Genomic DNA, 27,118 nt, shown 5'->3' on the forward strand with positions numbered 1-27,118 from the left:
GAAAATTGGGATTTAATCACTCAAGACAGATGGGTGCTGGATATCATTCATCACGGGTACAGATTTTATTTCCACACAATGCCCCCTTTCAAAGGCATGCCAGATGTTCCTCCTCCACAAAGAAAAGAGGCTCTCAAGCAAGTTTCTCAGTTACTCCAGAGCCAGTCCCTGTGTCAGAAAGGGGCTTCGGATTTTATTCTCGCCTGTTCCTAGTACCAAAGAAGGGGAACACGTGGAGACCAATTTTGGATTTATCTCTCCTCAACACTTATCTGGACATTCCCAAGTTCAAGATGTTGACGTTACAGCAACTGTTACCTCTGCTGGGCAAGGATCACTGGATGGTAACTTTGGATCTCAAGGAAGCTTACCTTCATGTGCCCATAAGGCTAAGTTGCAGAAAGTATCTGCGGTTTCGAACTGGAGATTTTCATTATCAGTTCTCTGCATTGCCCTTTGGCTTATCTACTGCCCAGAGTATTCACAAAGGTTCTGGCTCCAGTGATAGCTTACTTCAGGCTTCAAGGCATTCAAATTTATCCTTACTTGGACGACTGCCTGATTCTGGCTCAAGAAAAGAACACCTTCTACAGCATCTGGAATATGTCATAGCAGTGCTAAGATGCCTAGGGTATTCTGTGAGCGAAATAAAGTCCAGTCTAGTACCCTCTCAAGACATGTGCTTTCTGGGTGTGAGACTGAATACAGCAGCCCAGATGGCCTTTTAACCCCGGACAAACAACAGAGTCTGTCACTTTACTTCCATCAACTATCTCATCAGTCCGTGCTGACTGCAAGGACAGTCCTTCAAGCATTAGGGTTCATGGCATCTTGTATTCTGGTGCTTCCCAATGCCAAACTGCATATGAGGAAGCTGCAATGGTATCTCAAAAATGTATGGACACAGCACTGCCAAGATTTGGACACTGTCATTCAAATAATACCTTGCCTTCAAAAGGAATTCTTGTGGTGGGCTCAGGAATGTCACCTAAACAAGGGACTCTCTGTGACCCGGCCAGAGGCGAGTCAGATTTTAACGACAGATGCCTCGGACACTGCTTGGGGAGCTCATCTAAATGGAAAGTGGATACAAGACAAGTGGCCTGCCAGACTACAGCATCTACATATCAACATGAAGGAGATGTTAGCAGTCCAGTTTGCATTGATGGCGTTCAAGGAGTTACTTCTTCCAGGGCAGGTGTTGATTCTGACAGACAACACAACTGTCATGTGGTACATCAACAAGCAAGGGGAACACATTCTTATCCTCTATGCAGGCAAGCAATGATTTTATGGGAGACTCGTTAAGCCTGCAACTGACTCTTCAGGTAAGGTTTCTGCCAGGAGCACAGAACTCCCTAGCAGATGTATTAAGCAGACAAATCATGGATCCCCACGAGTGGAAACTGGATCTTCATGTATTTCAGAAATTGACAGTGTCATGGGGAACTCCAGACATAGATCTGTTCGCTTCTCCACTAAACCACCAGCTGCCAAAGTATTGCACAAAGGGGTTTCATCACACAGCTTGGAAAGTGGATGCTCTGTCTTTCAGTTGGAAAAACCTTCATGTCTATGCTTTTCCACCTCTACCTCTTCTTCCAAAGGTATTACTAAAGGTCAGACAGGACAGGCCAAGGATGATTTTGATAGCTCCAGATTGGCCTCGGCAACACTGGTACCCACTTCTAAGGAGTCTTGTAAAGAAGCCTCCATGGCCTTTACCTCTGATTCCTCATTTGTTATCTCAGAAGGGCGGTCATCTGCTCAATGTCAAGCTTCAATCTCTCCATCTCACAGCTTGGCATATTCTGTGTTGAAACATGGAAGGTCTCAGCTTCCCCAACAAGTTTTAAATGTGATTATGGAAGCTAGAAGGCCTAGTACTAGGAGAGTGTACGCAGAAAAATGGAAGAGATTTTTATTTTGGTGTACAGCAAAGAATTTGGAGATTTCAGAGCCTAATTTGAGTGTGGCTCTTCAATATCTTACTGAGTTATTGGACAAGGGTTTGTCTTTCTCTTCCATAAAGATTCATGCTGCAGCAATTTCAGCTCACTATGATTGTGACCCACCTTTGTTTTCGCATCCTTTGTTCAAGCAGTTTCTTAGAGGGCAAAGAATATAAGACCCCCACGTGAGCTCCTACTCCTGCTTGGGATCTCAATTTTGTGTTGGAAAAACTTACTCTACAACCTTTTGAGCCGGCAGCTACTGCTGAATTGAAATATTTGTCATGGAAGCCCGCTTTTCTGTTGGCTATTCCCTCTGCAAGAAGGGTGTCTGAGTTGCAGGCCCTTATGGCAGTAGAGCCCTTTTGATTTTCCATAAGGACAGGGTATCATTACGTACTAATCCTTCCTTTATGCCTAAGGTGGTTTCTAGTGTGGCTTTAAACCAAACTATTCATTTGCCTACGTTTTTGCAGATCCTCAAAATAAAGGGAAAAGATTTTGCACACTTTAGATGTACACAGGCAATTCGTTATTATTTGAGCAGGACTAAAGATTTTAGGCAGTCTCAGCAGTTACTTGTTTCTTTTGCTTTAAGTTCACAGGGCAAACCTGTGTCAAAACAAACTATTTCTAGGTGGATTGGCTTTTGCATTGCATTTTGTTATTCCCATCATGGCAAAGAGGTTCCAGCTGGGATTAGGCCTCATTCCACTAGGGCTACTGCCACTTCAACAGCATTTCTAAGGGGTGGCAACTAAGGATATTCTGGAAGCAGCTACTTGGAGTTCAGTGCATACTTTCTCTAGGCATTATCACCTGCCTATATACTCTAAGTCTAGAGCTGGTTTGCCACAGCTGTTTTACAAGGCATGTTGTCAGCTCCTGCTACTTTATAATTTGCCAGCCTCCCTTACCTCTGCTTTGGGATTCTACCCAATAGTCAGGACTGCAGCAAGGGAAGACGAAGAACATAGTACAGTTTTGTACCTACCATAAATGTAGATGTTCGAGGATTCCCTTGCTGCAGTCCAATTTACCCTCCCTCCTTCCCCTCTGTGTGTCAGGGTGGTTGTGTAGGTGCCTTTTCATGCTTATATTTTTTGTATATATATTCCTGTATATATATTGTACATGTTTATTGGTGCAGGTTGTTTTTGGGACTTGTCTTTTTGGGTCTTCTGACATCTGGGGCAAGAAAAGACTGAGGAAATGACGTCGGTCATGCGCATTAGTACCATGGCGTACTGACGAAAGTCTAAGGCGCCATGACCGACGTCAGCCTTATACTCTGGTATTCGGGCCGACTGGGACGCGGACTATACCCAATAGTCAGGACTGCAGCAAGGGAATCCTCGAACATCTACATTTATGGTAGGTACAAAACTGTACTTTCCTCAGCCAGCAGGCCCCCTCCCAACCAGTGGGTACTAGGTGATAGGCTAGGTCACCTAGCGCTGGATTTGGCTCATATTGAGTGCCACCTGAATATCAGGGACCAACCCTGACCTATGACGGCATCAAGTACCCATGCAAGGCTGCACAGTGGTGGCTGTACCTACTTAACATGCAATGTACTCAGCTGCTCATCTGCTGCCACAGATGGAGCATCACTGATGGTTGGTGCCAGCATCAGTTTGCTTCAGTTCTCATCCCTTTTTCCCTGGCCACCCTGGATGGTTCTACCTTCCTATGCTTTTAGTTTTTCATTCTCCAAAGGGCATTTCCCAAAGTCTCTTCTGTCTGCATCCAGTCAGCACATTTATTCTGTGGGGCAAAAGCCAGGAATACTCAAGCCTGACAAAAGTCTTATGGCTAATTAATTTCTGCTGGTTTAGCCTTTTCAGCCCATCTGTTTCCCACTGGTGAGAGTTGGGTGGTAGGGAGCAGGCCTGCTCATTAGTCTTAAATTGCACTCCTGGGAGAATGCCCTCCTCCCTCTTGGTGGTACCCTGATCTGTGCTGTATGTTTCCTGCCACATGGACAGTGCCTCTACAATATGTACATGTACTCCATGGCAGTGAATGGTCTACAGGCCCATGTAACATAGGTATAGCACTCAGTTTTCCTGCTTGGTGTCTGAAACAGAGCTGCCTTCCTCCCTCAAGGTGGGTTAGCCAGTTACAACCACTTCCTCCCTTCCAATTTTGTCAAGTGGCTAAGCCAATAATTGCAATTGGGTTGCCTGAGCTGAAGTCCAGCTTTGTACTTAACTCCACTCACATTACTTAACTTTCGCCTTAATAGACTGAATATCAGTAATGACATTTACATTTTAGTTCTTAGAGTTTAACATAATTGCAAATCCATATCAACTTAATAGTCAAGTGCAATTTTATGCTGCAAGACTACCTTCACTGACATAATTTTGCTATTTCTTAACACTTTTCATCTCATAAGTTACTATTAACTACACATTTACTTTTACCTTGCTTAGCACTTCTTTCACTTTAGCTTTTTAACGTGCGTCTTTCGACTTTTCCCGGTTAGGGGTCACCACAGCGGAACTCCGGTCCACTAATGATTGACAGTAGATGCCGAGTTGCCGGCACTGCTTTTTAACACTTTATTTGTATTTGATGACTGGAGTAGTGCACTGATCTAAAGCACAACAAGAGCTGTAATCAAAGAATGATACCATGCACAGTGTTAAAGCAAAGAAAATATAAGAGCCTCAATATGACAGTTAAGGAACAATAAGAGGTAAAGATAATTTAGTTCAACAAAGCACCATAAAACAGTGTTTTACAACTAAAATTAAACAAGGCTTTACAAAAGGTACATAAATATTGAATTTATAAGGCAAATAGAATTTTCATAATGAAATATTTTCAAATATTAACTAGAAAATAATTGCTTCATACAGAAACAATTTATTGTTTATTTTAAGTTAGTAATAGACCCAGGGTGAAGCAACAGTAAAGCTAATACGTTAAATTCAGGATGATAGCCTTGTGAATTAAATATGGTTGAAATTATCCATAAAAAGTGAAGAATAACTTGGTTTGATGAAACAGTCACATTTACTGGCCTGCTTAAGATGTTCCTTAAGCATTTTTATGAAGGGCATTAGTGGAACTTATCTGGAAGCCTACTGTAAACAGTACTATTTTAGAAAATAATCTTTCAGGGTCTATAAGAGTAAAGGGTATCTATGCATTGCTGTGGCTGTGGGATTACTGATAAAGAGCTACTTCAGCTTTATCATTTTACTTGAGAAGTGGGCAGTAGATATGATTAGTTTAAAGATTACATAACAAAAAACTTTTCTATTTGTTACTAAGGTGCATTTCTTTAATTAGTACAGTGATACTTCTCAAGTAAATTTATAAAGCTGAAGTAGCTCTTTATCAGAAATCCCACAGCCACAGCAATGCATAGATACCCTTTACTCTTACAGTCCCTGAAAGATCCTTTTCTAAAATCGTACCATCTGTTTACAGTAGGTTTCCAGATAAGTACCACTGATACCCTTTATAAAAATGCTTAAGGGACATCTTCAGCAGGCCAGTAAATGTGACTGTTTCATCAAACCAAGTTAGATATTCTACACTTTTTATGGATAATTTCATCCATAATGATATCTGTTTCCCCTATTTGGATATATATATATATATATATATATATATATATATATATCTATGTCGTTTTATCAAAAACTCTGGGGAAGGTAATACAGTGGGATGAGGCCATGGAAAAATCAAGACTAGAGGTAAGACTGCCTTTCGTGTCGGGGGGGGGGGGGCTGATATCAGAGTACAGGCAAACAGAAAGAGATATGAGACGGTCCTAAGTGAAAGACCAGCTCTGGTAGAGTTTAGTCAAGCTGCTATTAAAAAGATGATAATTAAAACACTGCATGCTGACTATAAGAATCAGAGGATGTTAGAAAACATTGAGAATGATAGAGTGGAAAAGCAGTTTACAAAAAACAATGGGATAAAGTGCATGGCTCCTAAATATGCAACATCAAGAAGATTTAGGATTTTTGCTTGAAGTGTTTGCATAGGTATTTTTATATCCAGAATGGACTCAAAGAAATTTCCTCAGGTAAATGGCAAATACTGGTGGTGTGATAGGGAAGAAATATAACTGGGACCAAGTTTTTGGGAGTGTAATGATTTGGCAGATTAAAAATTTCCCTACAAAGTACTCTGTCAGAAATATCGGAAAAGCAAGTAGCTCTAACTATGGAAATGATTCTTTTCAGCTGGGACACAAGCTATGAATTAACTACACATAGTAAGGCCTTTTTAAGTTCAATTCTGTTGGCAGCCATAAAAAAAAAGCAAACACTAGAAAATGGAAATGGAAACCAAAATGTCTTCCAACTGTAACTGAAGTACTTGAACATTGCAGAAGAGGTAAACAGAAAGAGGGATCTTTAGAAAAGGGAAGGAGAAAATTACATAGAAATAAATGGATATTGTGGGAACAATTCATGCAAATAATGTTCAGAAGGGAGATTGAGGTTGAAGACAAAGCAGAAATGGAGTGATTTATGTAAAGATGGACTGAAAGAGACCATTGTTAGAAAGAAAACGTGTAATGAATAATGTGTGTAAACAGAAAAAAATGTTGATTATTTTCTGTTAATTTTCTTGTGCCAGTGTCTTAAGTGATATTTTAATAAAGGTGTTTTAAAAAAAATGTGCTAGGTCATCATCAGATACATAGTAATCAAAAGGCTCCTGAGGTTAAATTCTTTATTTCTGTACAAGTAGTTCCTGGGACAGGGGGTCCTGTGAGGTCCCAGCTGTGTAGGGATCTCTTAAAATCAGAGAGATCCTCAGCAAACATGAGCAAGTCCTGCAGGCAGGCATGAAGGGACCGAGACCCAGAAGCAGCAGCATTGCTGTACTCTCTTTGCATTGCCATCCAACACAAAGTGCAGCAAGTTTTTTCCTCGGATTCCCCCGAGGGGGGAAGCCCCCAGAGACGCTCTTGTCCATGCTTGGCCACCTGGTCTTCTTAATGCGCATCTCCCGCTTCCTCTCATGACAAAATTCCTGCAGAAAGCTCAGCAGATAGGGAGCAGGATTAACCTCATAGCCCCATTCTGGCCTTGTCAGATCTAGTTTCCCTGCTTACGGTCTCATCTAGTAGCTCCTCCCTGGATATTGGAATCCCATTCCAGATCTCATTCGTCATCCCTCGGGAATTTCTCCACCAAATCTGGACAGCTTCAGGTTTACTGCTTGGCTGCTCCATTTCCATTAATTGCCAGGACGCCCTGTCTCTCTTCCTCTGTTAATTCCATTCTGGTAGTGGCACACAAGTCCTCTACCAGGAAGGTATATCGTAGTAAATGGAAGCATTTTTCCATTTGGGCTTCAGAGAAATTTGGATCCCTTTACCGCTCCTATTCCTGCGGTGTTAGATTTGTTGTCTCAAATCTTCCAGCAAGGGGCCAGCTCTTCCACAGTGAAAATTCAACTGGCAGCTATACCCCATTTTCATGTAGGACAGAATTCAGGTTCTGTAGCTGCTGCCAGAATTTATAAGACCTTTATCAAAGGTACTTTTTTTACTGAGACCTCCTATCAAACATCCTTCTCCTCCGTGGGATTTGACCTTGGTTCTTCAGGCCTTAGTTGCACCTCCATTCGAACCTGCAGCATCAGCTGATTTGAAATTCTTGTCGTGGAAGACCGCTTTCCTGGTAGCTATCACTTCAGCCAAAAAGAGTGTCGGAGCTTCAAGCCTTGTGTATGAAACCCCTGTATCTAGTTTTTCATAAAGATAGGGTGTCTCTCAGGACTAACCCTTCTTTCCTTCCTAAAGTTGCTTCAGAGTCCAACATTAATCAGTCTATTAATCTACCTGTATTTTTCCCTAACTTTCAAAATAAAGGGGAATACAAACTTCATTTGCTGGACGTTCACAGACAGTTACGCTTTTACGTATAGGTCTAAACCCTTCCGTAAGTCTGATCAGCTTTTTGTTTCCTTTGCTAAACCCTTTTTAGGGAAACCAGTTACAAAGGTGACTTTTGCTAGATGGTTCTTGCTTTGTATTTTGCAGGCATACAAAGAACATGAATTACCGGAACCAGAAGGGGTTCATGCTCATTGTACTTGTTCTATGGCTACTTCTGCTGCATTCTGGTCTAGAGTTTCCCTGGCTGACATTTGTTCAGCGGCTACCTGGGCTTCCTCTCACACTTTTAATTACTCATTATAAGCTCCATGGATATGGAGTCTAGAGGAATGGCGTCTTTTGGTTCTGCAGTGCTCTGGAATATCCTTCTTTAAGGGCCTCACAAGATTATTGGTAACTGGGGACTCTGTCCCACAGGTTGATGATCAAATGAAGTTAACTACTTCAGATAAAGAAGTTATGTACTGACCATAACGTTCCATCTGAGTAGTTGGACTTCATTTTTCAGCAGCCTTCCCTCCCACCTTTCCCCTGACCTTGGTGATTTATGTCTGTGTTTTGGGCTCAGTGTCCTGGGTCTGGTGAGCCTAGTTTGTGTGTTCTGGTCAGATTTTTATATCTTAGGTTGTTGTGCGTCACGCAGTGGGTGGCAAAGTCAGTCTAAGGATTGGAAGGAGGTTGCAGTGTAGTATGGGTAAGGGGGAGGAGTTTGGATCTTTAGCTTGGTAAGCTGCCGGCTTTGATCCGTAACCCACAGGTTGCTGACAAATGAAGTCTAACTACTCAGATGGAACGTTATGGTTAGTACATAACTTTTTTTTTTCCTGTTGTCATATTTTCTTCCTCTATTTACCACACCACCACCTTTCTACACTTAACCTTGTTACGTCCTGGATCTTATTAGAACTTGCTTCTTTTCTTTTCTTTGTTATGATGCTATGCCAGCTGAAGCAAAAATTAAGAATTTTGTACATGTTTTCTTGACAATATGATGGTCATTGTTCACATGACACCCTGATCCCATTTGCAAAAATGGGGAAAAAGGGTGTTGTGGGTGGATGGATCAAAGTCTTTTCTTTATGTACAAGGGTCACAAAATTATTTTGTGGCTTCTTTGAGAAGCCAGTGTATTTCATGAGTAAATAAAACTGTATGTTGTGTTTAAGGATACCTGAATGGAGATTTTCCTCATTAAATCTCATTTGCAGTAGTCTTTACATATGAGGTATATTGTGCCAAGGGTATCCTACATCCATTCAGTCTAAATAGCTTCAGGCACCTTCCTCATGTACTGTACTTCTGCCTTGTGCACAAGTGGACATGACAGTGGGGTGTATGGATGCACCAAAATTCAGAGCTTTCTTGCTGCTTGTAAGCAAATGTGGTTCATTACCATCTCTTGTTTTTCATATGTTTGGCTTCAGCATCAAGCAGGTAAGCACCGCATTGGAGACCCTTTCCATTTATTTACCATAGTTTTTTGCAAAAGTTGCATATTTGTCAGAAAAGGGAATTGAGTGTGGGCACCAAATACATTACAAGGATTATCACTCTAGTTGCCCCGCTTGCTTAGGATCTGTACACGTCAGATCATGTTACATTAGTCATTCATCCCAAGGACCATTAGAAGTAGACTAAACTCCTTTTGCCTTGGAGAACAAATGTCTTTGAGATTTGGACATGGTGTAACCCCCATCTTCATTGTCTCTCCCATCTGGGATAAAGAGAGTATCTTCAAGAAAGGTGATTGATAACTGTACATCCTCTGTCACTCTGTGACTGATGACTCTACTAAGGTGTATTTGCAGCTGCAAAGGCCTCCTTTGTTTTTCTCAGACCCTCTAACACATCCCTTTTGGAGGTTGCTGTAGTTCAGGATATTTGCACACCCGATCATACCAAATGGTTGGCTTGTGTCATCCATGAAGGAAGAGCTGGGAATAATTTTTACCTGATGAAGTATTTCACCACCTGTTAGTAAGGAAAGGTGTTGAAGGTTTAGTTATGGAGGTCAGGTCTATGAACACTTTAAGGAAACATACCCACCAAACCAACATCACCCCTCGATCCCCATCCATGACGGTTAGAAAGGCAAGCAAGATAGAGGCAACATTGTATAGCTTCTGTTTAAAGTCATTTTGATCTTTCAGTCTTCCTTAACAGTCTCATCTACTTCCCTGGTTAAAAGGGAGCGAGTTCCCTCTTCTGAAGAAGAAGAATTTTTATACTTCAGTAATGAAGGACATTACTATGCCTCTTGGCTCCCTCTCTCACTGGATATGAATCTTAGGCTGAGGGCAAGTTATCTTCCCATTCCCACAGAGAAAAAACTTTCCTTTGGGAACATGATTGCTAAAATGAAAGACTTTTTGAGATGGGAGGGGAAAGTGTCATACACCTAGAAAAGGTACTATGACTTGTTAGATATGGATAACCCTAATCTTGTTATACCTCCAGTCCTAGGAGCTCTTGAGAATGCATTTTCTACTGCTTCAGTGTCTCCATATTGTCACTCTCCAGAGCATGACAGGTTTTGATGCACCCAACCACCTTTAAAAAAAATGCCTCTTCTGATGACAATGTGTTGTATCCCTGAATGCTGACAAAGGTGCTAAAACCTTTTCCTCCACTAATTTAATCTGCAGTGATAAGGGCAGCAGACCTTTTGACAGGTGTGACAAAGGGTATATATTTATGCTGTGTTAGCATTTAGAGTAGGTATTAAATTCCATTTATCTGTTTTGAGCAATTTAGAGCAGTTTTCTCACCTCTGGTTTGAAATCTAATACTGTTAGTATGCTTCACTCTGCCCCTTAGGTAGCTGTTCAGACAGTTGTGGCTTTGATGTCATGGATGAGGTCTCTAAGGGTGCAGCATCTGGTACAGTTATGCAAAAGCATGGATGTGAAATCTCAGTTGTTAAAGGCTTCAGTAGATAAGGGGTTCCTATTTGATAATCCTTCTACTAAAGTTCTCAAAAGCTTTAGTAGAGAAGAAAAAAATGTGGGGAATTTAACAGCTTTTCTTGTCTCCAGTTTGTACATTTCAGAGGGTTTAACATTGTAACCCAGGTCCATTTTTTTTCCTAAACTCTTCAAATCTGTTCTGCAGAAATTAGGGAAAGAGTAGTTCAAAAGGATGTGGCAAGGAAATTCCAATGAATTCCAGGGAGCAAACTCTCAAAGAAGAAAAAACATATGATTCTTTTTCACTTAATCCTCTTCTAGGGCTTTCAAAATAGCAGGAAGTCTCAGTGCCTTCTTGCATGGCAGTCAGTAACCACATACTCTCTCAGGTTTTAAACATAAAGCAGGATTACAAACTCCAGTGAGCATCACCTCTCATTCGTTAGGTATTCCTCAGTGCCCAACAGAGATTGTACTCATCTTAGCTGTCAAATTATTGCAGATTTACTGCTTCGGGGGTAATGGAACCAGTCCCCTCAGACCACTGGAGACATAATTTTACACAAGACTTTCCTGGTCTTGAGGAGAGTGGAAATCCAGAGGCACATTTTAGTACTGTCCTAGTTAAACACTTTCCTACTTATTCCAAAATTCAAAATACTGATACTTCAAAAAAAAAAAAAAAAAATTCCTCCTCTTTCGTCTCAAGTCTTCAGTCATTGAAAGATACTTGCTTTCATATTCCTAGTCACAAAAAACTCTGTATTTGATTACTTGTCTTGAGACTGCATTATTGTTTGTTTCATTGCCTTTTGGTCTTTCCATCACTTGAAGAGTCTTCGTCAGATACCTTGCTCCAGTGATAGCCTGTTGCAGCGTACACGCTCGAGAGAGAGAGAGAGAGAGAGAGAGAGAGACGCAGCTTTTCATTCCTTGATGATTGCCTGATCTTGGCCTCAACCAATATCTGCGCTTTTAACAGCCTTGCAGTTTCTGTGAATCTTTTCCACAACTGGATTTAACCTGATTGTAAAAAGGTCATCCTTGATACCACTTCGCAGATTGTTTTTTTGTCAGATGTCTCGTGGACATCTTCCTGATGACTTTGTTTCTTTCCCCAGAAAAGAGGTTAATTTAACAGCATTGTCTCACTCTGCCTTGCAATGGAGTATGTGTGTTGATTGTTTGAATCCTTTAGGTTTCATGATGTGTTCTTATGATTCCACATGCCAGGCTTTACATGAAAAAGGTTCAGTGGTTTCTCAGTTCACTTTTAGTTCAACACACTCACCATATTTCTTTGCTATTTCAGTTCTCAGCTTTGTGAAGAAAGACATGCCAATCACATCCTTCACAACTCCAGGATACCCTTCTGTGTCCCCACAGCCTCTTTTAAGACAGTTGCCACAGATGCCTTGCACTATGCTTGGGGTGCTGTCTCAAGAGTGTTGGGATGCAAGAAATCTGAGAACAATACAGACACAGCGCATCAACCTCAAATTACAGGCCTTCTAAATGCCCTGAAAACTGTGAATCATCTTTGGTTTCCAGGCACTCTTACAGTGATAACAGACAATACTATTGTAATGTGATGCATAAACAGTCAGGAAAAAGATCTTGCCTCCCTTTGCAGGCTGGTCATGGTTGCCTTGGACATTGCACTTCATCACAGCTTATTTTTTTTAGGAGCAGGAGACTGTAGGAGACTCCTTGATTACTTCAGTGTTAGACCTTATCAAATGAATTGCTGCACTGGGAGGTATTCCTGCATGTAATCCACCAATGGGGAATTCTCTAATAGATCAGTTTGCCTTCACTCTAAACAGACATTTGAATCATTTATGTTCCAAGACACCTTGTAGAAAGGTCTGGAAGACAGATGCCTTCTTGGTCCCCATGGACACTGATGTTCCTACATGTTTTCTCCCAGTTCCACAGTTCTTCAAAGGATTGGGAAAAATGTACCAAGGATGTTATTGGTGATTCTCATTTAGCTCAAGCAACACTGCTCTTGGCCAACTGCATGAGAAGGAGTAATCAGTTACTAGATGCTTCCTTACAGGGTGAAGTTTTTACATAGGAAAAAATATGCCTAGTTCATCCCAATATCAGAAATCTAAACCCATCTGTGTGGATATGTTTTTGATTCCTTTTAGACACCTTTCTTTTGAGGAAGTGCAACAAGTTCTGAAGGTGGCAAAAAAACAAACTGCTACTAGGGAGTGTTTTGTCCAAATGGTAATTTCTTCTGTCTGCTGCTGGAAGAAAGGACAGAACCCATTCCAAGTGGGGCACCTGAAGTTTTCCTGTACCTCTGTGAATCGCTCAATTCTGGCTTTATGTACATGTCCGTTTAAGGTACATCCTTCAGCTACTTCAGCCTATCTGCTAGTGGAACCTCCCCCTTTTCCTCTCTATATCAAGTCAAACAGTTCTTAAAGGGGATTTTGCATACCAGCCACCAAGAAAGAAGTTGACTTCTCCTTGGGATTGGAATTCTGTTTTGTAAAAAAAAAAAAAAACTCAACGTCCATTTGAATTTGCTGCCAGCTCTGTTCTAAAATTCCTAACCTGGAATACTGTCTTTGTTATTTTTAATTTCTGCTAGAAGGGTTTTTGAACTACCCTCAAGTCTTTTCAGCCTTTTTTGATTTCCTGCAAGGAAAGGTTGAGTCTTAAGTACCAACTCTTCCTTTTTGCCCAAGGCTGTCCGAGTTTACACTTAATCAACTTTACAACTCCCTGCCCTCTACCCATATTTACAAAACAAGGGGGAGAGAGAATTCTTTATTGCCTGGATATTCACTCTGGACAAAAAAAGAATGTAGAAAATCTCATCAACTTTTTCATCATACCATAGTAATAAAAAAGGCAGACAGTTTCCAAACAAATTATTTCTGAATGGCTTTCAGCATTCAATTTTGTTACCCTCGGTATGCCAAAATACCTCTTAAGAATATCAAGGCTTATTCTAGTAGAGCATTTGCTATATCTAGGGCTTTCTCGAAGGGTTTGGACTCGAGATTCACTTTGGAAGTAGTTGTTTTGCACTCCTTTCCAACATTTACCAAACATCACAAGCTGAATGCTGTCTCTAGAGTGAAAGTAAGCTAAGCTAGAGCAGTTCTTTAGGGAGTTCTTGACTCTAGTCTTACTCCAGCTCCCTCTACCCTCTCTTATTGTGCTTTGGCAGTCATCCCATATGTATGGACTGCTGCAACAGTGATTTAATGAAGAACACGTTACATTTAACTTACAGTAGCAGTTAATGTTCAAGTAGATCGTTGTTGCAGTTCTAATATTCTCCCTTCCTCTTACCAGTCCATTCACAGGCTAAGGTGTTAGGGTACCCTTCCCCACTTTTCTCTTTGACAAGATTTGACTTGGAGCAGTAGTCTTCAGCATCCCTTTAAAGATGTAAGAAAGCTCTGAGTTTTTGGCATATTTGTACATCCCCCCCTTGCCGGATGTACATCATCATTGTCGGATAAGTCGCATATGTAAGGACTACTGCAACAGTGCTCTAGTTGAACACCTATTGTTATAGTGAGTTAACTACACAACTGCACTTTTTGTCATTACATTTTACATTTGAAAGCATGTAATGTTTTCATTCACAGTCCCAGTTCCATGTGCTTAGTGGCACAGCTGCTGGTTTCACTGGAGTAGAAATTCAGTAGACCTGGTCTTAACATTTAATGCTTCAGAGGTATTTCATTTGTATAAACCTTCCAAGTCCATGTTTTGTTATTGGAATTTCAACTTCTCTCAAGCAGTAACTGTTTTTTGAAGTTATTGCGTATTAATGCATCAGTTTCTCATTTGATGTTTGACATCTTTGTGTTGTGCATTTACATTTTTTGTTTGTTTTTGTGTGTTAGAAATGCATGAATTTTGTTAATTTCCTGGTTAAACATGCTATCTGCCCCATATCAATGAAGCTATTGAAGTAAATCTGGTCACTGAATGTTGTGTGAGGGTTGTTTGTTTTAGAACATTATTCTGTGTTGTAGAAGCTAAGTTTACCGGAAGAGCATCATTAACTTCAAGGATAGTGATGTGCGAAGTGTAAATTTTTCTTGACATCCCAGAGAAGATAAAGTTGTGTGCATTTTCTTTTCATTGTTAACAGAACTATGCAATGTACATATGTATGTTTGTTTAGGTTTTGCTGAGAAATTAAACCCCTTTTCTACTTTATTTTTTATAAGGGTCGACGAGCTGTTCGCTGTGGAGATTACCAATTCTGTGAGCAAGCAAAATCTGTCATCATGGTAAAAGTTTTTTTCATGTTTTCATCTTTTTATTTTAAAATCCTGGGTATTAGTTATTTTTTATAAGCTGGGGTGCTCATTGGTATGTATGTTATTAGCATATGCAAGGTATATGTAAACCAAGTTAAGCTTGATCTGCTAGATTAATTTGGGTTATGAAATATGTTATTAAAGGATACTGTAGTAATTTTAAGCTAGTATTGTATCATATTTGTTAGTAGTTGCAGCTCAGGAAGAAAATATCCTCCAAAAGACAGCCTTTCATCATAGACCCATTTGTTGCAAGCTACTTCACTGACAACCTGTCATTATAGTGTTATGGGTTGTTCAATGGGTGATGAAAGTGCAATGCTGGTGATGAGTTTGTGAAGGTATTTCAAGATCTTAGTTGCATAATAGAAAAAGTGGGAAATATGTTCCATTGCTTTCAGCCAGAAAGTAAATGTTTTCTAGTGCTGCCCCACCATAGTAACACATGCATTTGGTGGCTGAGTTTTTTTGTTTGTTTTTTGTACGTGGTTGTTGTACTTTTTTGTAGGACTTGTTTACAGACACATTCATCAGGTATTGGTTACCCGTATAGAGCGCGAGAGAATGTCCACCTGGGAAACTCCATCTAAAAACAACCTCAAGGTTGGAGGAGCCTTAATATGAAACTGCACTCACTGGAAGCGGTTCTCACCATGAAAGACAGACATTTGTGCAGTCATGGAGACCTGGTTCAAGGCTGTGGACCCCAGCCATACCAGGCTACACCTCCTTCTACACATTCAGACCACAAATTGAAGGCATGAAAACTAATGGAGACAGTGTACCAATATTCATTAAAGATAAATACACCTCCAGATTGGTTAAAAAGTATGATTCCCTGGAGATACTTAAAGTGCAATTAGCTGTTTGTAGGACACCTATTCAAGTCAGTTGCCAGCTACAGGACCCACCCCCCTGTGAATCAGGACACCCACTCTGCCTTTCTGGATCTACTTGAGTCTGTCAAGATACATCCGCACACCATGGTTTTGGGCGACTTTAACTACCCATCCATTGACTGGGTAAATTTCTCATGCTCTAACTCACTTGCCTAACGGTTCCTTGACTTTAACTCCAGTGCCCTGGACCAGCTGTTTGACACCCCCACAACGGATGCCAACATCCTGTATCTGGTGCTTACCAGTATGGGGGACCACTGTAGCATCCCCCACTGTGAGGTCTTCCCTAGTGAGATCTGACTACAAATCAGTCTCATTCAAAGTAACTATCACACCTGATGCTCCCCAGCAGCAACTAAACTTAAAAACTTTTCCAAAGCAGACTGTAACCTCTTACAGGAGGGTATAAATAGCTTTACTGCATCTCCCCCCTCAGAGCTGGCAACTGTGCTGAGTTCTACACCAGTGCTTTATGCAGGCACCTATATAACTGCATTGACTTGGCCATACTTGATAGGACCAAAACATGCTCCTCAAGGAAGAGCAAACCTGCCTGTTGGACAACTACTATTAACAGGCTTTACAATAAGAGGGGGAAATTGCTGTCTAAGAGTGAGAGTGAGTGAGCCCTAAACTGGAAACGCTTCCTCCTCGGCTTAAGCAAGCAAATAAGACTTCTTGTGAAGTCCTCCAAAGCAAACTATGAATCCAAAGTGGCTTCCTCAACTAAGGACAACCATAAGACGGTCTTTAGTTACATCCATAACCTAAAAGGAAAGCCCCATATTTATACCAAACTGTATGTTAATGATACCACATATACTGAGCCTGTGGACATGGCTAATATGTTAGCCAACAGGTTCTGTGAAAACTTCACTCCTGCCCCCAGCAGACGTACCCCTTAACATCCCAACCACCTGTCCCTCTACGTTGTATCTCTGAAGAGCAGGTCATAAACACACTCTCTAAGGGCAAAAACACAGCATCTATGGAGCCTGATGACATCCCAGGTTGAGTCATACATGGGCTCAAACAAGAATTAGCAACACCATTGGGTATTCATTTCAGTCATAGTCTAAGCACCGGCTTCATCCCAGCTGAATGGAAAATGGCCACCGTTATCCCCTTGCACAAAGGTGGCATTGCCACTGACCCTGGGAACTACAGACGTATTAGCCTGATTAAACGTATTTGCAAAGCCATGGATGAATCATCATGGACCTTATCAACAAATATATAGGTAATCTCCAAACACTTGACCCTACTCTGTTTGGATTTGTTAGAGGGAGATCATGCATGTTAAACCTGGTGGACTTCTTCGAGACAATCACCAAGGGCCTGGATGAGGGGAAATTTGTAGATACAGCTTACCTAGATTTAGCCAAGGCTTTTGAAAGTATCCCCCACTCAGGCATCATTAACAAACTCACCCAGCTAGGTATCAACCCTTATATCGTTAGATGGGTCACTAACTGGCTCACTGATAGAACCTATATAATCAAAATAGGGGAACTCACATGCAACAGCAGACCTGTAACTAGTGGTGTACCATATGGATCAGCCCTGGGACCTCTTCTGGTTGGAATCTATTTCTGCGAAGTACAAGCTAAATCTAAAGGTCTGTGGCTGGCAAAGTGTGCTGATGACTGCAAACTGGGAGCAGTCCTAGAATGTCAACATCCTAAAGAGGGTCTTGCACAAACAAATGATAAAAAAAAATGTATTATCCATTTCGGTAAGTGCTATCTTCCTGCTAACTACCACATCAGCAGTAACACCCTAAGTATGTACTCAGTGTTGAGAGACTTGGGCACACAGGTTGATAGCAACCTTACCTTTGATCACCATGTTTCCACAGTGGTAAGAAGGGCATTCTGTATTGCTCATCTCATAAGCAAAGGCATTGCATCCAGAAAAAAAGTTATAACGTCTCTGTACTTTCTTTCCTCATCAGGCCAATAGTTGAGTAGGACACCCCTTTTGGTATGTACCTTTCCAAACACCTGCAGCAATTGGAGAGACTACAAAGGTTCCTCACCAGGAAAATTCGAGGTCTTTATCATCTGTCCTATGAGGATTGTCTGAAATCACTGTCACTTTATTCGATTTCATACAGACTACTCAGAGGCAATGTATGCTTTGCATATAAGGCAGTCTTTGACTCTTTATTGGAAATGCTGCATATCCGCAAGCCAAATGGCACACAGGTTACTCACTCTAAAGATCTTAACCTGGTATGTGACATTAGTAGAACCTGCTGGAAAGATAGATTCCTCTCCCAGAGTTTACCACACCTTTAGAACTGACTCCCACCTCATGTCAAACAGAGCACCTCATTTGGCCCTCTTCAAACACAATCTGAACGATTGGATGGGTAACCGTAAATTCACCCAGGGGTTCCACCAGTGTCCCTCTTGGACAGGGTCAATTGATTGTGGAAATAAGGATAAACCTTTACTAGGCTTGTAAGGGCCCTGTGGCCATTAGCCTAGTAGCCACCTATGAAACAAAAACTATAAAATAAAGAAATGAAATTCCATGCTTCTAATATGTTTAGCATGATACATTTCAAAGGGGCTTCATACTTGATAATCAATCTGAGCAATGCCTTGTATAAGGGAGTGAATATCTCTTCTGACCTTGATGCTCCTCTGGCAGTTAGCTGCCCTAAATAAAAGGGTTTTCTGATAACCATTGTCACATGATGGTCACAAGAAAGGGAGAAATCGGCTGAAATTCCTATGAACCCTAATTGTTCTGTCTCTGGTGGTGTGTTTATACAATACGGTGAGAGGATGGGTTATTTACCAAAAGTAATGATACTGCACTGTAGTTTGGGCTTATTTTAGCACACCAAGAGTTCACTAGGGCGAGTTCAGTCCTAGAGGTTTTTAGCATCAGAGTAACTTAACCTCCAGTTTGCAGTTATGTATAAACTTCATTAGTCAGTAATCTTGGCTCTCTGCATGGAGATTTGAGAAGTAAATGCTGAGGAGTGGTCCCGTCTCTGAGCCCTGAGAGACATTGCTGGTAGCTTTCATATGTTCATGAGACACCTCCATCTTGCACTGTGTGGGTTTAGTTTTTCATTCATTTTGCTGTCCATCTACCACAAATGTGTTAATTTTGAAAGCATTTAGCTTTTGTGTGATTCCACCATGGGGAATGATATCAAAGACCTTGGCCAGATCAAGATACTCCTTGTGTACTGCAAGGCAACCATCCTGCAGCATCTGTAATCTTTTGAAAACATGTACCATATTCAGTAGATGGGATCTGCCCTTCAAAAAGCCAAACAGTATTACAGTTCAAGTCTAATGAGATTCTTGGTGTTGTAGTGTATAAAAATAAAAAAAAACCCTGTCCTGTTGATAGTGCCACACTTTATTAAAATTAAGCACTTTCATTCCCATCATCTGTTAAGGAGTTCATTTCTAGCTTGGCTAAAGGAGGACTTCAGTGGAACTGATAGTGTTCTTTTTCTGTAAAACTTTTGATATTATCCAAGCAGCTTCATCCTATAACTTGTCTTTTGGATGTTCAAGGAGACCAGAGTACCCAGAGAAAACTCACTCAGTCAAGGAGGACAAGCAGACTCAATGTAGATGGTACCCCAGCTGAGAATTGAACCAAAGAATCTGACTTTAAGGCAGAAATGAACTAAAAGCTTATTTTCTCAATTCCAGAACCTGCCTTTGCCATGACCCTACCTAGTCTTCCTTCCCTTTATGTACCCTCGAAAGGACCATACTTAATACCTCATTACACCTCTCTCTCCAGTGTGTCTACTTTGCATTTGCACAGTTTTATACAAACAAAAAAATGTTTATTGTTGACCTATTGAACTGTATCAATGTAAAATTGTTACTTAGCTTCTTTTTAATGCAACTTTAACTTTATGCATGTAACCCAACATATGTGAATCGTTTTGCTATAACTGCTATTATATCAATATTGTTTTAAAATGTATTAATGGATCTTTTCTCCTCGGGTCTCCACTGAAAATGGGCCACAAGTCCAGTTGGACAAACCCAGTTAACAAATGTCAATAAATAAATAAATAAATAAAAATGTTTTCTACTGCACTATTGTGCCATGTTGTTGGAGACTTTATAAATGTCTTTATTTGGTCTGTTATGCTAATAGTAGTGACTACTCTAGTTGCTTTTGAAAGATGTGTTAAAATGTTCCCCACAGGCAGGTTATTGTGTCTTCTTTATAAGAAGATAAAATGACAAAAACGCTTATGGGCACAGAATGCAGCTTTTAATAAATGTTAAACACTTTCATATATTTGTAGTTACATAATTTTATTTTAAGAATTTTGATTTTTTGTTTGTGTTTTTGTTTTTAAAGATTTATTTGAGCTGTCATATGATTGTTACTAAAACGTGATAGTTTTGCAAAAAAAAAGTGGCTGTGTTCCTGTACTAACCCCCTCATGAATGCTCTGATACATCACAGTTTCCCCCAACCATATCCATCTTCTACTGTGTTTAATCTTTTTATTCCTACCAGCCTGTCTTAACCTTATGTCTTGACACGTCATACTTTACAAATAGTACTAGTTAAGTTCAACGCATAGGTTTTGTTGTCATGCTCTAACAAATTTGTATTTTCTTATGTATACTACATTTTGCTTACTTTATACTTTATTGATTATTGTAATTTGTGCATTAAAATTTACTGTTACTTATAGAGCTTTTCTCCATGGGCATCTGCTGCCGAAGGACCTGTGTCCAGTCCAACTTTCCTGGTAAACAAATGTTAAAGAAGTAAATAAAATGCCCATATTTAACCAGTGAGTTTTTTTTTTTTTTTAGTTTGACTTTTCAGAAGTCTAGTGATTACTGTTTAGTTGAAAGCACTTGGCGTTTATTAAACATCATATCCCATGCCTGTAGATCAGTGTGTATGTATATACCTTTAAGAAGCTATCTAAGGGCTTGTACAAGCGAATAAATACTGAGCAAGTGCAAGCCTGATTGCCATTTTGTACTTAGCTGTTGAGATGTAAGCATGCATGTATGTAAGCTGTCTGTTAACTAGTTTGTTCATATTATGCTGCTATCCATCCTGATGTGTTTATGTATTAAAGCATCAGAACGAAACTCAAGCCGCCTTGTTTTATGTATCAGAGACTAACAAGTGACATGTCTAAAGGACATGGTGTTAGAACCAGCATACAGAAAAGGCATGAGATCAGACGCAGCATAGCTGAAACGGCTTAAGGCACTTGTTTAGATGCTGGTGGAATATACAGGAGTGGATCATTCCCAAAATGTACTAACTTCACAAAACTGGTCGGAAACTAATTTCAGGTATGAAAACTTGCTCAGCACTATTTCTTTTTGCATAATATGAAACGAGGCATACAGAATGCTCTAAATAATATTCGCACAAGCAGATATGTACGATATTGATAAAAATATTCGAATTACTACGGAAAATGTTTGAAATAAAGTCTGAATTGCTTAAAATGAATAAAATAAAGGGGAACTACCACATTTTCACAAGGCATATTTATTTTCATATTAAACAAAAATATCCGAGTTGTCGGAAATGTATAAAGTGTTTGCATGTTTTTTGCAGTGTTACAGTAAAACTATTTCCCAGAGTACAGCCATTATAAGGCATATTTCTCAGAGTACAGCCATTACAGAGCATATTTTGCAAAGTAATGTATTTGAAGAGTTTGTTATGCATTTGAATGGTAACATGCTCACAGAACAGTTCATTCATACATAATTACAAGGGCCATATTTTCACTGTGTTTGTGTATACTTTGTGGGCATGGCAGACTGATTTCAGAAACCCAGTGGACTTGTGTTTGACAGTAGTTATTCATAGGTAGGTACTACGCTATTGGCTCTAGGGCCTATATAAGCCTAGCCAAAAGGTACCCTGGCTTTCGCCACCCAAGAAAATTATTTTCCTGTGCCACTGTTGAGCAGAGCCACAGAATTGATCCCTGGGGTGAATTTCCCATCTCCCATCCAATCATCAAGATTTTTCTTGAGTGCTAATGAGGAGCTTGGTTTGATATAGATAGGTAGTTTGTTCGAGAGTATGGGAAGTCTCTGGAACAGGAATCTATCCCTCCAGCATGTTCTGTTTATTGTGGTGACAAGGTTTAGGTCCCTAGAGCGTGTAGCTCATAGGGATTGGGATTTCTTTAAGTGGAGCATGTCCAAAAGCTGTGGGTTTGACATAGCTTTGTGTGTTAAGCAGAGATCGCCTCTGAGTAGGTGATATGCGACGGAGTAAAGATGCAGTTTTTTGAGACCGTCTGTGTAGGGCATCTGTTTGTGAGGTATTTCTGTGGCCTTTCCAGTTGTTTTAGATGTCTTGTGAGGTACATACCAAAAGGGGTGTTGTACTCTATAATGGGTCTAATGAGTGACGAGTAGAGGGGAACAATGACCTCTTTTTTTCCCCTGGATGAGAAACCTTTTGCGGTGAGGTGTGCCACGTAGAAGGATTTCCTCACTACTGTGGTGATGTGATTATCAAAGGAGAAACTGCTGTCCACCTGTGGCCCAAGGTCTCTTATCACACTTTCGGTGTTAAGTAGACTACCGCCTATGTGGTAGTTCATGGGTACAGAGTTTTTACCAAAAGGGATGACAATGCACTTTTTGGCATTGAGCTCGAGGCCATGGCTTTGACACCAGGCATCTGTCTCAGCGAGGCCCTTTTGTAGGATGTCCACATCTTTTGGAGTTTTGATTGTGGCTCCTAGTTTGCAGTCTTCTGTGAACTTCATTAGTCAAAGACCTTCTGTGTTAGCCTGTACTTCAGAGAAGTAGATACCAAACAGGAGAGGACCCAGGACTGAACCCTGTGGTACTCCACTTGTCACTGGTCTGAAGTTGGATTTGGAGTCTGCTACTTTCACAGTGTGGGTTCTGTCTGTGAGCCATTTGGCAACCCATCTTGTGATATAGGGATTTATACCTAGTTTAGTGAGTTTATCTATAATTCCAGTATGGGGGATGGTGTTGAAAGCCTTGGTGAGATCTAGATAGGCTGTGTGAACCACCTTACCCTCATCTATGGCTTTGGTGACTGCTTCAAATAAGTCTATCAGATTTAGGAGACATGATCTGCCTTTTACAAACCCGAACTGGGTGGGGTCCTGAGTTTGGAGATTGCCAATGTCATTGTTTATAAGTTCCATGATGATTTATTCCATAGCCTTGCAGACCAGGCTCATCAGGCTAATGGGGCGGTAGTTTCCGGGATCCGTGGTGGCTCCCCCTTTGTGGAGTGGGATAACAGTCACTGTGCTCCATTCAGTTGGCACATAGCCTGAGATGAGACTGTGATTGAACATGGTACTTAGGCGGGGTGCCAGTTCGTTCTGTAGTTCATGTGGAACACAGCCTGGGATGTTGTCAGGGCCCATGGATGCTGCGTTCTTGGCTTTGGAGAGTGTGTTTGCTTACCTGTGCAGCTGTGATTACAGGAACTTTGCATTCTTCCAGTATAGAGATGGGCCCTTTAGGGGATGACAAGGGGGGTAAAGTTAACACTGAACCTATCTGCCAGGATGTTGGCAATATCAGTTGGTTCTGTATATTTAGTGCCATTGTGCAATAACTCAGAGCAGATCTGAGTGTTGCCATTGAGATGCTTGACATAGCTATAGAATGCTTTGTGGTCATCTTTAGAATCGGTGGCAATTTTTGTTTTCGTAACTAGCTTTGGAGGTTTTTATGAGGGATCTCAGCTTCTTACTGAGGCTGACCAGGGAGTTTCTCCAATCATGGGATTTTACTCTTTTTTGCAACAGTTCCTTTCTTCTGTTGTAGAGTTTATGGCAGAGGACCACCAGATTGGCTTCCTTTTTTTGGAGTATAGCAACTTGGTTCTGTTAGGGATTGCATGATCCCTGCACTCGTGTAAGTGCTTATAAAGTGCATTTGTGTAGGATTCAGCAGTCATGCCTGTATTGTCCATCAGCGTGGGTGTCGTGAAGTTTGCCACTTCTGTCCTAAGCGTGAAGTTGGCTTTGGAGAAATTTTTTACGGTGGTTTCCCTAATGAGGGTGGGGGAGGGATGTGGATGTCTAGGGTGATAAGCTTGTGGTCGGATCTGACGAACGAGTAATTGACCTGTGGTGTGGAGCATCAGTTGCCCATGTTGGTAATAACCAGGTCTAGGATATTGCTGCCCCTGGTAGGGGTGTGGATAAGTTGATCCAAGGCATTGGAATTTATGAATTCCAGAATACGTTGAGCACAAGAGTTGGTACATGAGTAGTTTTCCCAGTTAATGGTGGGGTAGTTGAAATTGCCCATCGTTAGGGTGTTAGGTTGTGCCTTAATATTTTCTAGTGTATCAAGAAATGAGGAGTGGGAATCCTGGGGCATGGTGGGGGATCTGTAGCAAGAGGCAATTTGGATTGCGGTCTTGCCCAGAGTTAGTTGCACTTGGCTAATCTCGGATGCATTATGCTGAGCAACTAGCCTGGCAGAGTGGATATCCTTAATGAATATGGACACGCCTCCGCCTTTAGTGTTTCGGCCCAGGTTAGGTGGCCGAAAGGTGTGGTATGAATTATAGCATGGTAATGCAGGAGTATTCTCTAGAGCCTTGAACTAGGTCTCTGTCACTGCACAGATGTCAATGTTCTCCATTTTAAGGAGTGCCTCGAGTATTGCTGAGAACTGGAGAGTGTTTGCGCAAGAGTATGACATTTTCATACAGGCTGCATTTTCTGATAAAGATGACCACACAAAGGCATTTATTCTGCCTAATTTAGCTGGGTCAGAAGCCATAGAAAGGGAACATTCATTTGTGTATGCACCCGCTATCTATACAGGAGAGAGGGAAAACCATTGTATTGTTGTACCAACCGAGTTAAGGGAGGACCCAGAGTGCTTGAAACGTAAATTTAGAGAAATGTGTAACGCCAGACAAATGTCACAATGGAAAGGCACGTATTTTACACCAGAGATCAAAAACCTGGTGAAACCTTTGCAGCATATATAACTGACCTGAGAAGTAAAGCTGAAATGTGCAGGTTTGGTGACTTAAAGGATGAGTTGATAAAGGACAGACTTGTGTGTGGCATAAAAGATGATGGTGTGCGAAAGATTTTGCTTTGTGACAGTGATTTAACTTTGAATAAGGCCATTGAGATTTGTCACATATACAAGCTCATTGAAAATCACACAGATATGCTTACAAATGAGAATAGCTCTGGAAGGCACAGTGATGAAGCTAATGTTGATAGTATGCAGCCCTTTAAGCCTAAAGCCACAAGCCCAAGCACGTGGCAGCAACTGTAATACCTGCAGCACTCACTGGTGAACCCCAGAACTTTCTAGCAAATTCTAAAGTTCGCACAGCCTCAGTGAAGTACAAGAGTGAGTTAGCAAACTCAGAACATGGGCCCCCACCCAGTTTCATTGCCAACTGTCGTAATTGTGGGGGAAGTCATGAATCTAAAATGAACAAAATGTCAACAATGCCACAAATGTAATAAATAGAATAATTTCAAAAGATTTTGTAAATCAAAGGTGGAATCATTTTAAAAGATTTTGTAAATCAGAAGGCCCACATTCTTTTATTAAAAGTGAACATTTTAAGAAACAAGTTGATCAAGTAGACTGTGGCAGTTCTACTCTTTATGTCGATGGTGTGTCAGTGATTCATGAAACGGTCAATGCAGTAGGTTTAAGGGCAAAGAATTAACTGTTTTGTACTGTTTGGATAAAAGCCAAATTCATAAAGCTCAAAGTTCTACAGGTTCCAAGTGCAATGCTATGTCAGCAGAAACATTTGCTAGAGTGTATAAAGGTGAAAAGCTTGATTTGGCATGGTGTGCGATGCTTGCTGCTTATGGAGGTAAAGAAATTCAAACCGAAGGTTCAGAAGTGCTTTCATGTTACTCTGATGGAGAAGCTACAACTTATTTTATGTGGTCAAGAGGCGCGTCCAGTCATTGTTAGGCTTAGAGACGATTTAAAAATGGGACTGCTTTCACTAACTAAGGAAGTCCACCAAGTTAGCTTAAAAAACATTACTCTAATTTTGCCCAGCAATTTTTTCTACCTATGCTGATCTGTTCCAAGAGAAACTAGGCAAACTTCCAGTTGTGTACTCCATCAAGTTAGACCCAGAGGTCAGTCCAGTTATCAGGCCAGCACTTAGAGTTCCGGTGGTCATGCAGGACAGAGTCAAAGCAGAGTTGGATAAAATGGTGCAACAAGGTGTAATTTGTCTAGTTGAAACTCCATCTGATTGGGTATCTTCCATGATGGTGGCTCATAAGAAAAGCTCAGATGATATAAAAATATGCATTGATCCACGAGATGTGAATAAAGCGCTTAAAATACCGCCTCATCCATTGTGGACAGTCAACGTCGCGGCTTGTATGACAAATGTCACTGTTTTTTTGTCTTAGATGCAAAGAGTTCATTTTGGAAAATTCAGCTTGACAAAAACTCTTCATTGCTCACTCCTTTCAGTACTCATTTTGGCAGGTACAGATTTTTTTGAGAATGCCATTTGGAATAAGTCTTTCAAAGTGCAATGGAGCAAATTTTTTCTGGGTATCCTTGTGCTATCATGGTAGACATACTGGTAGGAGGTCATGATGAAGCAGAACATGACAGAAATCTCAGCAAAGTTCTAAGTAGGGCACATCAAGTGAATCTTGAGCTGTATCCACACAACTGGAAATTCAGATATGAGAAGTTACTTATGTTGGTCATTTATTTACAAGTACATGCCTACAACCAGGCCTTTCAAAACAAACAGCCATTCTCGAGGTGGCAGCTCCAGACAACGTTCAAGCCCTACAACATTTTCTTTGCATGGTCAACTACCTAGGCTAGTTCATTCCAGACTTAAGCCAACTTTCAGCAACACCGCTTAGAAAGCTAACATGTAAAGATGCATCTTGGTCTTGGTTAGAGCAATACCAAAGAGCATTCGATGTCATGAAACAGAGAACTGCAAGTCCACCAACACTCTGGTACTATGATGTTCACAAACCAGTCACACTTTCCTGTGATGCCTCGAAATTTTAACTTGGCGCAGTCATTCTACAAGAGGATCATCCTGTTGTGTATGCATCAAGAATGCTTACTCAAACTAAGATGCAGTATGCCCAGATAAAGAAAGAGCTTTTGGGAATTGTGTTTGCATGTTCGAATTTACATGA

The 27,118-nt window shown here is 40.8% G+C and overlaps 1 protein-coding gene across 3 annotated transcripts in view; it reads left to right on the forward strand.

Annotated features, from left to right (window-relative positions):
* Positions 1-27,118, forward strand: part of UBR2 (ubiquitin protein ligase E3 component n-recognin 2) — a 5,196,118-nt gene that overhangs the window by 666,853 nt on the left and 4,502,147 nt on the right. For all 3 annotated transcript variants that reach the window (XM_044061864.1, XM_044061881.1, XM_044061872.1), the window contains exon 7: positions 14,951-15,013. In XM_044061864.1, coding sequence (XP_043917799.1) covers positions 14,951-15,013 — 63 coding nt within the window. The remainder of the gene's footprint in view (positions 1-14,950; positions 15,014-27,118) is intronic.

This window comes from Protopterus annectens, chromosome 1.part0 (assembly GCF_019279795.1).
Source record: "Protopterus annectens isolate FY-2018-M chromosome 1.part0, PAN1.0, whole genome shotgun sequence".
Taxonomy (NCBI): Eukaryota; Metazoa; Chordata; order Ceratodontiformes; family Protopteridae; genus Protopterus; species Protopterus annectens.